Below are 17,051 nucleotides of genomic sequence, written 5' to 3'. Positions count from 1 at the left end.
ATGGCAGGAAGTAGCCGGCTGTTACCCACCCTAACGTGGTTGCCTGACAAGCAGGAAAAGACCCTGGTGGACACCAGTGTCCGATTGGAGCCCGGCGGGAGATTCGCCCTCGGGGTGATCGATGGAGCGTAGCAACTGTGCTTGCTCTGTCTAGAGTGCTAGATTCTGACCATGGTGGTCACTGCCTGGGCCCAGTGCCGAGAACCACTAACCTGACTGGAGCCGAAATACTACACCATGGACCTGCTATCAGGAATTTGTAGTTTGCAACCGTGAAAGTACCAGAAGGTCGGAGAGAGCCTGGAATCAACCCCTGAAGGCGGAGCAGAGGCCTAGCGACTTCCCCTGTGAAGAAAGAGGACATCAGAGGAGGAGAGACTGCCTTGACCTGTGGCCTGGCCAGGGACCTGGCGACTGTAAGTACTGCCATGCAGGAGTCTAATTCAGTCCCTGAAGAGCCAGCCAACTCTAAGCCCCTTGCCATTCCAGTCCAGAGGGAGCCGATATCAGAGGAAGGTGCACCTTCAGGTGAGCTGGACAGGGAAAGTGAGGGCCGGGTCATTGATTGGGGTCCCCTCAGAGTGCAGGCCGAGTTCGGATCTCTGGAGAGATTGGTGAAGTGGTCATCCCCTAGTGAGAGTTCTGAAGAGGAATGGGAAACCAGGGAATCCCAAGTCCATGGAAGTGGAGATGGGCCAGAGCCAGTTTTGGAATCTGAAGGAGCCGCAGGATCCCTGACCAGTACCAGGCAGCTCTTTTTGAACAGGCCTTCCACCACCCAGACCAGAGCGCCCACCAATGCACCCACCAGTCAGTGGGTCGTGAGGTTCCCAGATACCTGCATTCTCCAGGGGAGAGGGAATCATACAAAGTTGCCAAGATTCTCTTGTTTCCAATGAGAAGTGCAAAGGAAGGTAGCTCTGGAGTGGGGCCTGGACTTCCCATATGTCCCATCCCAGGTTATGGATTTTGTGGAGAACTCCCGAAGAGAGTGGAAGGACAACCTAGTGGGTTTACGTCCTCTGCAGTGTTTTCTTGGCTTTGTCAACTGTTATCAGAAGTTTATTCGTAACTTCTCGTCTCTGGGCAAGCCCCTGACTGATATGACCAGCAAGGACGGTAACCCAGAGTTGGTCTCTGGAGTCCATTGAGGCCTTTGAAAGTCTCAAGGCTGCCTTTGTTTCTGCTCCTGTGTTGGCACATCCTGATCCTACGTTACCTTTTATCCTTGAGGTTGCCCTTCTGTCTCAACGTCCTACCTCCCTCAGAGCGCTATGCATTCTTGTGCTTACTTTTCCAATAAATTGTTACCTCCGGAGTGCAATTACAAGATTGGTGACAGAGAGCTGTTAGCGATCATTTTAGCCCTGAAAGAATGGAGACATCTCCTTGAAGGTACCACTGTGCCGGTTCTCATTCTTACTGACCATAAGAATCTCAAATTCTTGTTTGAGGCTAAACGCCTCTCTCCCAGAAGTGCGCAATGGGCTCTTTTCTTGTCAAGTTTCAATTACATTGTCTCATTCTTACCCGGTACTAAGAATGTAAGGGCTGGCGCTTTGTCACAACAATGTTCCTCCACTTCCAAGATGGTGTCGGTTCCGGTTCCTGTGATTCCTCATTATTGTATTCTGGCTACAGTTCACACCAGTCTCACTTCTCCTTTGGGTGACAAAATTCTTGCTGCTCAGGTCCATGCTCCTCCTGAGAAACCTTGTGACGGCTGCTTTGTCCCAGAGAGTCTCCGTACTGCCGTGCTGCTGGCCACCCTGGGAAGAATCAACTCTTTTGGGCCATTTCCCAACAATTCTTGTGGCCTAGTCTACGTGCTGATGTAACCGCCTTCGCAGCTGCCTGTTCTGTGTGTGCTCAGATTAAGACTCCTCGACACCTTCCAGTGGGTCTCCTACAACCCATACCCAATGGAGAGAGGCCCTGGACCCACCTGTCTATGGATTTAATTGTGGAGTTTCCCAACTCCCAGGGCAACACAGTTATCCTTATGGTGGTTGACCAGTTCTTGAAAATGTCTCATTGTATTCCACTTAAGAAGTTGCCCACTTTTAAGGAACTGGCTTCCATTTTTGCACGGAAATTCTTTCGCTTACATGGGCTACCCAAGGTGATTGTCTCGGACAGGGGTAGTCAGTTTGTGTCCCGGTTCTGGCGAGCCTTTTGTGCACAGTTGGTAATCCAGCTTGCTTTCTCCTCTGCTTATCACCCGCAGTCTAATAGGGCCACAGAACAAGCCAATCAGTCCTTGGAGCAATTCCTACGTTGCTTTATTTCTGACCATCATAACAACTGGTCAGACCTCTTACCATGGGCAGAGTTTGCTCACAATAGTGCCTTGATTTCTGCTTCCCGATTGTCCCGTGTATGGCAAACTATGGTTTCCAACCTTCTATGTTGCCTCACTCTTTTGTTCTGCAGAGTATTCCTGCGTTAGAGGAGCATCTCTGTGGTCTTCGTTACATTTGGGCACAAGTCCAGGAGGCTTTGTGACATTCTAATGATAGGTACAAACTCCATGCTGACCGCAGATGCCTGCCTGTGCCTTCCTACCAGGTTGGGAACAGGGTCTGGCTTTCATCTCGCAACCTCCGACTTCGTGTTCCTTCTCTGAATTTCACACCTCGGTTTATTGGGCCTTTCCGTATTCTTTGCAGGATTAACCCAGTGGCTTACGCATTAGACCTTCCTTCTAATATGCGTACCTCAAATGCATTTCATGTCTCCTTATTATAACCTTTGGTCTGCAACCGCTTTACCACCTCGGTGCCACATCCTCACCCTGTTCAGTTTGAGAACTATGAGGAGTATGAAGTACAGTCCATTGTAGACTCCCGTAGGTGCATACAGTACCTGGTGCATTGGAAAGGATATGGCCTGGAGGAGCGCTTTTGGGTCTCATCCTTCGATGTACATGCCCCTGTCCTCCTCCGTGATTTCCATAGACGTTCTCCCCTCAAGCCTGGTGGTCCTCTGAGGGGGAGGGGGTACTATCAGGGCTGGGCCCAGCCCTTCCTTCTCTAAGCTGGCCGCTCAGCTGTCCGCCAATTGCCAGCTCCTTTCTCTCCACAGTGACTCACCCATTGATGATATCCTGCTCGTCAGTCCTGCCTACTTAAGCTGTCCAGCCCAGATGATCTCTGCCTTCGCCCTGGTCACATCTCTAGAGACGTTCTCCTGTGTTCCTGTTAAAGACTTGCTTGGCTGACATTCCTTCTGGCTCCCTGGCGTTTTGGCTTGTCTGACTATCCGTTCCTGAACTCCGGCTATGCTTTGACTATGTTTACCCTGTTTAATAATAATAATAATAAAAAAAAGGTAAACAAGTGTGATTTAACTGTACTTCTGTCTTAGCCTGATTCATGGTTTCTGACACCCAAGCTGGCAGAGACCATCATGGCCTTTTTAATAATGTATTTTTGCATTACATAACAAAACATCTTCCTAAATGCTTGTAGCTCCCTCAAATGCCAGGGTCCATAGTGGGTAGTCAAGAGGCTAGCATTCAGTCCCCTCCAAAAGCCTCTGTCCCGGAAGAGTCCATCACAATTATTACCATCTACTTTCTTATCTTTGAGCACTGGTGGAACACAGAAGCACTTTACTGGATGTTAACATACAGGAAAACTGGGAACAGCGCACTTTTGTTCATTTGTTTGTTGGCTCAGCAAATCATTTTGGATAGACTGTTTTTCTGATTTGGAACATTTATGTTGATACATTGTAATGATATTTTTGCCAGATATTGCACAATAGATTTTGAAGAAAGATAATATGGACACTAAATAATAGTGTTTGGGGATGACACATAGTTACATAGTTACATAGTAGGTGAGGTTGAAAAAAGACACAAGTCCAACCTATGTGTGTGATTATGAGTCAGTATTACATTGTATATCCCTGTATGTTGTGGTCATTCAGGTGCTTATCTAATAGTTTCTTGAAGCTATCAATGCTCCCCACTGAGACCACCGCCTGTGGAAGGGAATTCCACATCCTTGCCGCTCTTACAGTAAAGAACCCTCTACGTAGTTTAAGGTTAAATCTCTTTTCTTCTAATTTTAATGAGTGGCCGCGAGACTTCTGCGAAAAAGTTTTATCCCTATTGTGGGGTCACAAGTACGGTATTTGTAAATTGAAATCATATCCCCTCTCAAGCGTCTCTTCTCCAGAGAGAATAAGTTCAGTGCTCGCAACCTTTCCTCATAACTAAGATCCTCCAGACCCTTTATTAGCTTTGTTGCCCTTCTTTGTACTTGCTCCATTTCCAGTACATCCTTCCTGAGGACTGGTGCCCAGAACTGGACAGCATATTCTAGGTGCGGCCGGACCAGAGTCTTGTAGAGCGGGAGAATTATCGTTTTATCTCTGGAGTTGATCCCCCTTTTAATACATGCCGATATTCTGTTTGCCTTATTAGCAGCAGCTTGGCATTGCATGCCATTGCTGAGCCTATCATCTACTAGGACCCCCAGGTCCTTTTCCTTCCTAGATTCCCCCAGAGGTTCTCCCCCTAGTGTATAGATTGCATTCATATTTTTGCCACCCAAATGCATTATTTTACATTTTTCTACATTGAACCTCATTTGCCATGTGGTCGCCCACCCCATTAATTTGTTCAGGTCTTTTTGCAAGGTTTCCACATCCTGCGGAGAAGTTATTGCCCTGCTTAGCTTAGTATCGTCTGCAAATACAGAGATTGAACTGTTTATCCCATCCTCCAGATCGTTTATGAACAAATTAAATAGGATTGGTCCCAGCACAGAACCCTGGGGAACCCCACTACCCACCCCTGACCATTCTGAGTACTCCCCATTTCTCACCACCCTCTGAACACGCCCTTGTAGCCAGTTTTCAATCCAGGTACTCACCCTATGGTCCATGCCAACAGACCCTATTTTGTACAGTAAACGTTTATGGGGAACTGTGTCAAATGCTTTTGCAAAATCCAGATACACCACGTCTACGGGCCTTCCTTTATCTAGATGGCAACTCACCTCCTCATAGAAGGTTAATAGATTGGTTTGGCAAGAACGATTCTTCATGAATCCATGCTGATTACTGCTAATGATATCGTTCTTATTACTAAAATCTTGTATATAGTCCCTTATCATCCCCTCCAAGATTTTACATACTATTGATGTTAGGCTAACTGGTCTGTAATTCCCAGGGATGTTTTTTGGGCCCTTTTTAAATATTGGTGCTACATTGGCTTTTCTCCAATCAGCTGGTACCATTCCAGTCAATAGACTGTCTGTAAAAATTAGGAACAATGGTCTGGCAATCACCTGACTGAGTTCCCTAAGTACCCTTGGATGCAAGCCATCTGGTCCCGGTGATTTATTAATGTTAAGTTTCTCAAGTCTAATTTTAATTCCGTCCTCTGTTAACCATGGAGGTGCTTCCTGTGTTGTGTCATGAGGATAAACACTGCAGTTTTGGTTACTGAAGCCCCCCGATTCACTCGTGAAGACTGAGGAGAAGAATAAATTCAATACCTTAGCCATCTCCCCATCCTTTGTAACCAGATGTCCTTCCTCGTTCTTTATGGGGCCAATATGGTCTGTCCTCCCTGTTTTACTGTTTACATACTTAAAGAATTTCTTGGGATTTTTTTTGCTCTTCTCCGCTATGTGTCTTTCATGTTCTATCTTAGCCGTCCTAATTGCACCCTTACATTTCTTATTGCATTCTTTATAAAGTCTGAATGCTGAGGATGATCCCTCAACCTTGTATTTTTTGAAGGCCTTCTCCTTTGCTTTTATATGCATTTTTACATTGGAGTTAAGCCATCCAGGATTTTTGTTCGCTCTTTTAAATTTATTACCCAATGGGATACATTGGCTAATGCCCTTATTTAATATGCTCTTAAAGCAAACCCATCTCTCCTCCGTATTCTTTGTTCCTAATATTTTATCCCAATTTATGCCTTTTAGCAAGGTTTGTAGTTTAGGGAAGTTGGCTCTTTTGAAATTCAGTGTCTTTGTATTCCCTTCCTGTTTTCTATTTGTGTGATTTATACTGAAACTAATTGACCTGTGATCGCTGTTACCTAAATTGCCCCGTATTTCCACATCCGTGATCAGGTCTGTATTGTTGGTAATCAGTAGATCCAGTAATGTTTTATTTCTAGTTGGTGCGTCTACCATCTGACCCATAAAATTGTCCTGCAAGACATTAAGGAACTGGCGAGCCTTAAATGAATGCGCGGCTCCCTCCGCCCAGTCTATGTCTGGATAATTAAAATCCCCCATTATGATAACACTTCCCATCCTTGCTGCTAATCCAATTTGTGATAGGAGATCCGTCTCCACTTCCTCCTTCAGGTTAGGGGGCCTATAGCATACTCCCAGTATTATTTTCCCCTTAGCTTCATCCCTTTGGAGCTCTACCCATAAGGATTCCACCTCCTCTCTAGCTCCCTCAGTGATGTCATCTCTCACATTCGCTTGTACATTATTCTTTATATATAGGCATATCCCTCCCCCTTTTTTACCCTCTCTATCCTTGCGGTATAGGGTATACCCTTGAATGTTTGCCAGCCAATCATGAGAGCTGTTGAACCAGGTCTCTGAAATTCCCACAAAATCCAAATCCTCCTTGTACAACAGTATCTCTAGTTCACCCATCTTGTCCGCCATGCTCCTGGCATTGGTGAACATGCCACATAGTTTAGACCGGTCGCATATTGTCCTCGTATTGGGTGTTTCAAAATTGCAACTAGGACTTGCTACTATACTCACCTTGTGTTTTTGTGCTTTGGTTAACCTACCACTAATGCCCCCAATACTACCCTCTGGAATATCTGCCGCGCTGGCTATCACTGTCTCTGGACCCTCCCCCCCATCGCCTAGTTTAAAAACCCCTCTAACTTTTTGGCCATCTTCATTCCCAGCAGATCTGCACCCTCCTCATGTAGGTGCAGTCCGTCCCTTCTATAGTACCGGTTACCGACTGAGAAGTCGGCCCAGTCCTCCAGGAACCCAAACCCCTCCTTACTACACCAGCTCTTCAGCCACTTGTTTACTTCCTTAATCTCCCTCTGCCTTTCTGGTGTGGCTCGATGTACCGGTAGTATTCCTGAGAACACTACCTTGGAGGTCCTTTTCCTCAATTTAGCTCCTAAGTCCCTAAAATCGTTCTTTAAGACACTCCATCTGCCTCTGACTTTGTCATTGGTGCCAACGTGCACCATGACAGCCGGGTCTTCCCCAGCCCCTCCCAGTAATCTGTCCACAAGATCCGTGATGTGCCGAACCCGAGTGCCCGGTAGACAACATACTGCTCGGCGCTTCAGGTCTTGGTTACAGATTGCCCTCTCTGTCCTTCTAAGAATTGAGTCCCCTACCACCAGAATCTGTCTTTCCTTTCCCTTTGCTGCCCCCCCACTCTCGCTGGAGGAGTTCTTCCCCTGGAAGCTAGGAGAGTCCCTCATCTCCAGCAGTGCTGGTCCCTGACTGGTTTCACCGATGTCACTCAATGGAGCGTACTTATTGGGATGCTCCAGTCCTGGATCGGCCTCTCTGGCACTTCCCCCTCTACCCCTCCTGACTGTCACCCATCTACTCTTTGCTAGTGCCTGCACCTCTTTGTCTCCACCCGCCTCTGTGCTGGCCCCTGCCGGCACCTGCCGTGTACGTTCCTGGCTCACCTTTAGTATGGAGGGACTTCTCAGTGCTGACAGTTGCTTCCCCAGATTCAGAACCTGGGCTTCCAGGGAAACAATGTGCTTACATTTTGCACAGCAGTATTCACCCTCGATCGGATGATCAAGGAACGCATACATGCGGCAAGATGTACAAAGAGTCGCCTCTCCACACCCACCGGGCATCGTACCTATTAAATTTAGTGAGGATTTGGGGATTTTACCCTGTCCAAATTACCTAACAGCTAGCTTCCTGGCAATAATACTCAATACAATACACAGGTACACAACAAGACAATACACAGGTACTCACAGACCTACGTGCAATCGCAGAACAGTCGCAGACCTACGTGCACTCGCAATACTCAAGTATACAGTACACAATACACAAGTACTAACGATCCACACACACTACTCAGACAACACTCAGATACTCACACTACACAGGTACTATGACCCCTGTTATAACCTCCTGTTTTAAACTCTAGTTTTTTAACTCACACTTATACCAAGTTCCACTTACACAAAGTTCCACAGCCAAAGACTGAGCACGCTCAGACTGAGCTCTACACCCAGTTAAATAGGCACCTGTGAGCAATTAGCCACCCCCCTTAATTGATGAAGGAACCAGAGGGGAAAAAAAATATATATTTTATTATAACAAAGTATTATAGAAAAGATCACACCATAGAAAATGGGGGAAAGTAAAAAATAAACCTGGATATGAAGGTGACATTTGTGTACGAGGAACACCTTAACAATTACCACCATTTTATTCTCCAGTGCCTCTGCTTTCAGAAAATATATTTTTGGGGGTTTGATCTAATCTTCAGGCCCAAAATCTGCATTTTATCATGTGTGCAAAAATAATACAAAACCAGCTCTGGCAGTGAAAGGGATAATGGGAGCTAGATGGGATCACTCTGCTGTGGTCACACTCTAATCATTAGAGCTCCCCCTAGCTGAAGCCTGGTAATAACATTGCTAGGAGGTCTATTCATTTATCTGCTATATACTTCCCATTTTTATATAAATGTTTCCTGACATTTAGGGGTAAATATTAGAACATTTGCATAGCAATTCGCTCAGTGACAATGCATGTACATCCCTTCTCTGTGAATGGGGAGACAATGAATGTTATTAGGCTGTTTTCTGTACTGGTTGAATATTTTCCATTGATTTAAAATGGAAAATGTTCCATTCGGACACTAGATGGTGCTAATTGATATGATAATTAGCACCATCTAAAGGCCAAATGAGGCATTTTTGGTTTAATATTGTGGTTTTATTTAATTTGCGTCCTTCAATGTCTACTGTACTCATAAATGCATGAGTATGATCTCAGGTATTTGTATGAACCCCCCCCCGCCCCGACATAGGAAACTAAGGGGTCTATGCAAAGAATATGTTGGGTGAGGGTGACAAGCAACAACTAGTGGCCATAATGAGGTATTAGTTCCAAAATACCTCAAACAGGAAAAATAGTTCAATACCACATTATGGCCACTAGATGGACCCAATAATCATAGGAAATCACTGTATGAAATAAAATAAGACCAACATGTGACATGGATGAATGAATGATTGTCATATATGTTCATCTATTATTTAAAAACTAAACATGTAAGTGAAGTGGTAACTATTGAGCCAATCACTTTATCAAAGAACAAATAATAACTCCTTTCAAAGTGAAAACAAAAATGATTTACACAAAATCAAACAGTATAAATATTTTCCAATCAATAACCTACCCAGACAAGATATGTACAAATATAAAGACTAACGGTGTTCCCTCTCGTGCCGCACTCCGCCAAGCCACCCAAACCCACACAGGAGAAGAGGAAAGAAGTTCTCACCTAGTTTATCTCTGAGTTCTTCTTCCCTCCTGTTGGGGGATGGGAGAAGGATGGACTGAAGACAGGGAGACACGCCTCGGGGTCACTTGTGGTAAGTAGAACCTTGAAATGAAGGACATTAATTTCACAATTTCTGTCTTGTCTGTGTAAAGTTTACTGATAAAGATAAATCGGATCTCACAGCTTCTAGCTCTGTAACCCACTATATCATTATCAGTCACACAGACAAGACAGACATTCTGAAGGTGATGTCCTTCATTTCAAGGATCTACTTACCTCTCTACACCCCAAAATGTACTCAGCCAATGAAAAGCCAACACGGTACAACACTTCATCCATGTCTTTGGTGATCTCTGATCTCCTTTTGAACTGTTTCTTACATGATGAAGATCAGCCATGGAGTATATCTGAGGTGTATATCAGGGTGTGCTTCTTCCCCACTTGAGAGCTGTGATGTCCGGCAACATTCATAGAAGACATTTCCCACACTCAAGGCACTAATACACCTCGAGGGTTGTGTGGGATCCCTGATGTACAGGAAGACAGGACTTCAGTGAGGAACAATTCCCTCACTCAGGACAGGAATATGGCTTCTCCCCTGTGTGAGATCTCTGATGTGTGTAAAGATTGGACTTCTGTGAAAAACATTTCCCACACTCAGGACAGGAATACGGCTTCTCCCCCGTGTGAGATCTCTGATGTGTGTAAAGATTGGACTTGTTTGAAAAACATTTCCCACACTCAGGACAGGAAAACGGCTTCTCTCCTGTGTGAGATCTCTGATGTGTGTAAAGATGGGACTTCATTGAAAAACATTTCCCTTACTCAGGACAGGAATGCGGTTTCTCCCCCGTGTGAGATCTCTGATGTTTGTAAAGATGGGACTTATCTGAAAAACATTTCCCGCACTCAGGACAGGAGTACGGCTTCTCCCCTGTGTGAGATCTCTGATGTCTGTTAAAACTGGAATTGTCTGAAAAACATTTTCCACACTCAGGACAGGAATATGGCTTCTCCCCTGTGTGAGATCTCTGATGTTTGTAAAGACTGGACTTCGCTGAAAAAGATTTCCCACACTCAGGACAGGAATACGGCTTCTCTCCTGTGTGAGATCTTATATGCTCATTAAGATTGGATTTAAAATGGAAACACTTCCCGCACTCAGTACAGGAAAAGCTCTTCTCTGTTGGAAGGACGGCACCGTCCCTCACAGTCTGAGGTTCCTCAGGATAAGAGGAATACGATGGTCCATCTACACTGTGTGGTGCCGGATGGACATTTGAGGTAGTCGGGTTTTCTCCTGGACTATACTGTGTGATGTCCTCATCTTCTACTTTACAGTCTGGAGACAAAGTGAGACAATCCTCTGAGGTTTTCCTCATCTCCCGTCCATCTACTAAAATAGAGATAAAAATATTATTACTAGACATGAGCAGATTGGTTCCTGCTGTGCTCCAATCAAATCATCAAATATAAAATGTCCAGCTAGTAGGAAATGGGTGTAACAAAAGAGAATCTATATTATGTGTATATATAGCAGTGGGTAGAGAGGAGAGAGCAGAAGTCAGGACTATGTAATGTATAACATATTGTATAAGATACAACAGATAGGACTATATAGTATCAGAATAATGTAATGTACAACATAGAGTATATAGTGCAGGGGTCAGGAGTATGTAATGTACAACAGAGTATATAGTGCAGGGGTCAGGAGTATGTAATGTACAACATAGGGTATATAGTGCAGGGGTCAGGAGTATGTAATGTACCACATAGAGCAGGGGTGCTCAACCTCGAGGAGCGAGGGCCACTTTAGGGACTTGGTAACAGGTCGCGGGCCACGATAAGTGTAGCAGGCGGATGGCAGGTCTGTGTCCACTCTGCATATGTAGAGCAGACACAGATGCAGCCCGCTCTACCCTAAGGGCCCTCCAATCCACCCAGACAGAAGGGGACAGATTCCCTTCTGTTTTTTTAAGTAGAACGGATTGCAGTTAGGTGGGTGTAAGCAGACACAAGTCAGTTTACATCTGCCGCTCTATAGAGGTGAATGGAGGGTCCGATTGGGTCCACCTGAAAAACAGACAGGCAGACCCAATCTGACCGATTGTGTGAAAGGGGCCTAAGGCTGCTTTCACACTGATGCACAGCGGTTTACCTGCATCTCAACTGACCTCGATCTTCACTTCTTCCTCAGGATTCCTGCAGCTGGTTGCTGCTGTCCACCAGGTGGTTATAACTGATGGCTGCTGTTGGCTGTCCTCCAGGGCTGGTAATGCTGGTGGGTACTGGTACTGCTGGCGGGTACTGGTATTGGTGACTGGTACTGATACTGCTGGCTGGTACTGCTGGTGGGTACTGGTGACTGGCACTGCTGGCTCTGGCACTGCTGGCTGCTGTCTAAGATTGCGGGTTCCCGTGCATTAGTGTGGCAAAATCATGTGGCTGCAGTAGAGAGCAGAGCCGATGCTTCCTGTCACAGGCGGAGAACATTTGGTATCACTCCGCCTGTGAAGGAGCCGGCACTATACAGGAGCATCGGCTCTGCTTCCTCTAGCAGCAGCTCCATTCTTTGCGCTGATGCTCGGAGATGGAGGGTCTGGAATCTGCGATCTGGGCTTCCCAACCCGCCATCTCAGAGCAAGACATGTTGGGCCACAACGGAGGACGCCGCGGGCCACATGGGCACCCCTGACATAGAGTATATAGTGCAGGGGTCAGGAGTATGTAATGTACAACATAGAGTATATAGTGCAGGGGTCAGGAGTATGTAATGTACATCATAGAGTATATAGTGCAGGGGTCAGGAGTATGTAATGTACATCATAGAGTATATAGTGCAGGGGTCAGGAGTATGTAATGTACAACATAGAGTATATAGTGCACGGGTCAGGAGTATGTAATGTACAACATAGAGTATATAGTGCAGGGGTCAGGAGTATTTAATATACAACAGAGTATATAGTGCAGGGGTTGGAAGTATGTAATGTACAACATAGAGTATATAGTGCAGGGGTCAGGAGTATGTAATGTACAACAGAGTATATAGTGCAGGGGTCAGGAGTATTTAATGTACAACAGAGTATATAGTGCAGGGGTCAGGAGTATGTAATGTACAACAGAGTATATAGTGCAGGGGTCAGGAGCATGTAATGTACAACATAGAGTATATAGTGCAGGGGTCAGGAGTATGTAATGTACAACACAGAGTATATAGTGCAGGGGTCAGGAGTATTTAATGTACAACAGAGTATATAGTGCAGGGGTCAGGAGTATGTAATGTACAACATAGTACGTGCAGGCACAAGTGAAAACAAATAACAATTGAATGTGATCCACCAAAATGTCCCATCAAAAATAAAAAGTTCAATGTAAATGGTAATGACTCCAGATAGCCCACAGATAGTGTAGAAAAAGTCCAGGTGATAATTGGTACTTATTCCGTGACTACAAAGGAGGATCCACCACCGAAAAATGGAAGGGGTTAATGCTTACCAAATGGCCATGACCCCCCACCACAGAGGATCACAGCTAGCAGAAAAACTTTAAACAGACAATGGGAGCTCCTATCGACATCCACTAGAGGTCGTCACAGCGCCAGCCACACCAGCAGAACTCATAGCGGGGATATACCATAAAATACAAAAGGGGAGCTCACATAGTGTAAAACTGTAAGGTTTATTTTAAAATAAAGTACATGAATGGACACTTACAAACGTGCGGAAATAAATAGCCTAAAGTCCGGTTCCTTGGCCACAGGAGCGCGGACAAACCCATCCTCTTCGGAAGCAACACTGTTTGGGGGTGACGTCAGCGCGTCGTCTGGCTCCGCCCTACGCGTTTCGTGACATCATCACGTCTTCCAGGGGCACGTGCCCCTGGAAGACATGATGATGTCACGAAACGCGTAGGGCGGAGCCAGACGACGCGCTGATGTCACCCCCAAACAGTGTTGCTTCCGAAGAGGACGGGTTTGTCCGCGCTCCTGTGGCCAAGGAACCGGACTTTAGGCTATTTATTTCCGCACGTTTGTAAGTGTCCATTCATGTACTTTATTTTAAAATAAACCTTACAGTTTTACACTATGTGAGCTCCCCTTTTGTATTTTATGGTATATCCCCGCTATAAGTTCTGCTGGTGTGGCTGGCGCTGTGACGACCTCTAGTGGATGTCGATAGGAGCTCCCATTGTCTGTTTAAAGTTTTTCTGCTAGCTGTGATCCTCTGTGGTGGGGGGTCATGGCCATTTGGTAAGCATTAACCCCTTCCATTTTTCGGTGGTGGATCCTCCTTTGTAGTCACGGAATAAGTACCAATTATCACCTGGACTTTTTCTACACTATCTGTGGGCTATCTGGAGTCATTACCATTTACATTGAACTTTTTATTTTTGATGGGACATTTTGGTGGATCACATTCAATTGTTATTTGTTTTCACTTGTGCCTGCACGTACTATTATATTCTGTTCACTTTTGGTTACATATTTATGATTACACATGCACTAGCGCAACTCCCTTTTTTTTATATATTTCTTTCTACAATTGATGTTTATTGTCGGGAGTGCAGCTCTTTGATTATTTATTGCTCACTTGGTTATAGCGCAGTTTTAACTCTTTTTCTAATGTACAACATAGAGTATATAGTGCAGGGGTCAGGAGTATTTAATGCACAACAGAGTATATAGTGCAGGGGTCAGAAGTATGTAATGTACAACATAGAGTATATAGTGCAGGGGTCAGGAGCATGTAATGTACAATATAAATTATACAGTGTAAGGGTCAGGACTCATAATATTGGTATTCAGTAATCAGTGGAAGATGAAATGTTTACATGAGACAAGTTGCAGAGGTCCCACACCGCTGCCTCCCATCTCCTGAGACTGCACTCAGTGACTTGGGTCTGAGACTATACAGACATATCCCTCCACCCGGCACAGCCAGCAGACAACAGAGCAAGTAATCCTGGGAGAATTGTTCTGTCAGAGATCATGCTAGACCTGGACATGGGGCAGAAGACCCAAAGAACATGCCCAAGGTGCCTAGGTAGAGCAACATTTATGGTGAAAATGAACATTTTGCTGCCAGCTGAACCCCAGAATTTCCATAAATCCAGTCTAGATACATAAATTGTGTCTGCAGCACAGAGAAGGAAGATTATCGGAGAGAAATACAGGAATACAGGACGGGGAACACAGCTCAGGAAAGTGACCAGGGGATTACAGGCTGATATCACCCAGTCCCCGCCCTACTCTGGACCAATCAGTGAGCAGTATGGGTGGAGGAATGTATTTAGTGTTAATGACCCACCTGTGCTGATCTCTGTAGGAGTGTCCTCTTCTATAAATGTCCCCGTTATTCCATCCTCCTCCATAGACTGCTGATCATCCCTCACATACCTCTCTTCTTCTTCTGATTTAACCTCAAATTCTATATCGATTGGATCTCCACTCTAAATCAAGAAAATGAGAGAGAATATCATCTGTAAGATATAAGATTTATTATTGTGACATCACATAAAAAATCCACACATCATCTCTAGGAGTCCATGTTCTAGATGATCCATCCTACCAACCTTGTAACAGTGAGGGATGGTGTGACCTTCCTGTGTGGAATCCCGGGAATACAGAGGACGGGGACATCTCTCTGGTGGGTTTCTGTAGCTGGATGACTCCACCATGGTGTCCTGGTACAGATCTTTGTGTTCTTTTAGAGACTCTGACTCCTTCATCACCCCATCCTCATCATCCTCCTCTTTTATCTCTTCTTTTACTTCAATTTTAGAATCTCTCAGGTTTCCACTCTGAATATATAATAAAAATGACATCAATTGTAACAATATAAACAACAAATATTCTGCGCAGATAAAATTAAATGAAACAAAATAAAATTCAATCAAGGAATGCTAGCTGACACTCAAGGGTAATTCAAAACGCCTCAATCAAACAGTAAATAAAATATAGTGCAGCGCAATCATATTAAACAGTCCATAAAATCATCTGCTTGATGAAATCCAGTCTTGTAAGTGAAAGGAGCCTCCTAAAGTGCAATCTTGGATACAAACAGTAAAGAGGTGATTTCAGCCCATCCACTACAGATAGTGCAGCCTCTCACCTCATAGACTCGACCTGTAAAGGTCACACAGCATTTGACCCACACCTGGGGTACCGATCGTAAGCGATCCAGCCGATGCTCACAGTGCACATATGGACAAGAAAAAATGGGACAATCTAGTGCGGGTGATGCCAGACGTAGCTCCTCCCCCCACACGCGTTACGTCCTATGGGCAGCACTTCTTCAGCGTGGGGTCGGAGACACGTCGGCAGCCCGCTGCTATTTATATTGCCATGGAGACCTAACAAACCAATAGACTCACACACACAGCGACGCAGCCACAATGTAAAAACACGCCAGTATACTAGCATGAAAGGACCCCACGCTGAAGAAGTCCCGCCCATAGGACGCAACGCGTACGGGTTGAAGAGCTACGTCTGGCGTCACCCGTGGCCATCTTTCTGGTTGGAAACAAGATGATATACATGCCTGTTTGCTAGCACTCGGCCGGAGTGCTCTGTTTGTGAGCAATTTTGCTTCTTTTTACTACTATTCAAATAAATATCTATACAGAGAGCACTAGATTGTCCCATTTTTTCTTGTCCATATGTGCACTGTGAGCATCGGCTGAATCGCTTACGATCGCTACCCCAGGTGTGGATCAAATGCTGTGTGACCTTTACAGGTCGAGTCTATGAGGTGAGAGGCTGCACTATCTGTAGTGGATGGGCTGAAATCACCTCTTTACTGTTTGTGTCCAAGATTGCACTTTAGGAGGCTTCTTTCACTTACAAGACTGGATTTCATCAAGCAGATGATTTTATGGACTGTTTAATATGATTGCGCTGCACTATATTTTATCAATTGTAACAATGCAGATAATGTACAGATCCTAATGATACTATCAGTGATTGTTCCTCATCTACCTGATGATGGTGAGGGATGGTGTGATCTTCCTGTGTGGAATCCCGGGAATACAGAGGACGGGGACATCTCTCTGGTGGGTTCCCATTACTGGATCCATCTGTAGGAAACACACACACTGACTGAATACATTGTTTCTATGTGTTTATCAGATGATGGGGGATCTAGGTGGAGCCTCCGTACTGCTCTCTCCTTTACAATAAAGTCTCCTCTTACCCGGTGATGTGAGGGGCGGCTGATTGTTCATCATGACGTCCTTGTAGAGATCCTTGTGTCCTTCTAAATACTCCCACTCCTCCATGGAGAAATAGACAGTGACATCCTGACACCTTATAGGAACCTGACACACACAATGATACAGTCACCATCCAGACACATCCCTTGTCTGTTACTGGATAATGTCCCAGAATTCCCAGAATCCTCCTCACCTCTCCTGTCAGCAGCTCCATCATCTTCTTGGTGACTTCTAGAATCTTCTCCATGTTGTGTCTCTCAGGTTTTAGGGAGTCACATGGAGGCACTGTGATGGTCATATGATCACCTGACTTCACAAGAGGAAATCTC

At 45.1% G+C, this 17,051-nt stretch overlaps 3 protein-coding genes across 7 annotated transcripts in view; 1 reads left to right on the top strand and 2 right to left on the bottom strand.

The window, feature by feature from the left end:
• LOC141122012 (uncharacterized) overlaps positions 1-17,051 on the bottom strand; it is a 373,719-nt gene that overhangs the window by 287,096 nt on the left and 69,572 nt on the right. The window lies entirely within an intron of this gene.
• Positions 1-17,051, top strand: part of LOC141122007 (uncharacterized) — an 88,960-nt gene that overhangs the window by 38,178 nt on the left and 33,731 nt on the right. The gene's annotated exons all lie outside the window — the stretch shown is intronic.
• Positions 1-17,051, bottom strand: part of LOC141122023 (uncharacterized) — a 313,410-nt gene that overhangs the window by 293,087 nt on the left and 3,272 nt on the right. The window contains exons 3-8 of one of the 2 annotated variants that reach the window (XM_073611818.1): positions 16,916-17,050; positions 16,704-16,827; positions 16,490-16,587; positions 15,085-15,312; positions 14,820-14,961; positions 10,335-10,909 (exon numbers count right to left, since the gene is read on the bottom strand). The exons of the other annotated variant lie outside the window; for it this stretch is intronic. Of the exons in view, the coding sequence (XP_073467919.1) occupies positions 10,335-10,909; positions 14,820-14,961; positions 15,085-15,312; positions 16,490-16,587; positions 16,704-16,827; positions 16,916-17,050 (1,302 nt within the window). Of the gene's footprint in view, positions 1-10,334; positions 10,910-14,819; positions 14,962-15,084; positions 15,313-16,489; positions 16,588-16,703; positions 16,828-16,915; position 17,051 lie in introns of those variants that run through there. 2 annotated transcript variants of the gene reach the window in all.

This window comes from Aquarana catesbeiana, unplaced genomic scaffold, assembly GCF_042186555.1.
Source record: "Aquarana catesbeiana isolate 2022-GZ unplaced genomic scaffold, ASM4218655v1 unanchor237, whole genome shotgun sequence".
Lineage (NCBI taxonomy): Eukaryota > Metazoa > Chordata > Amphibia > Anura > Ranidae > Aquarana > Aquarana catesbeiana.
The sequence above is the reverse complement of the archived record's forward strand: the minus strand, read 5'-3'. Positions and strand labels throughout refer to the sequence as shown.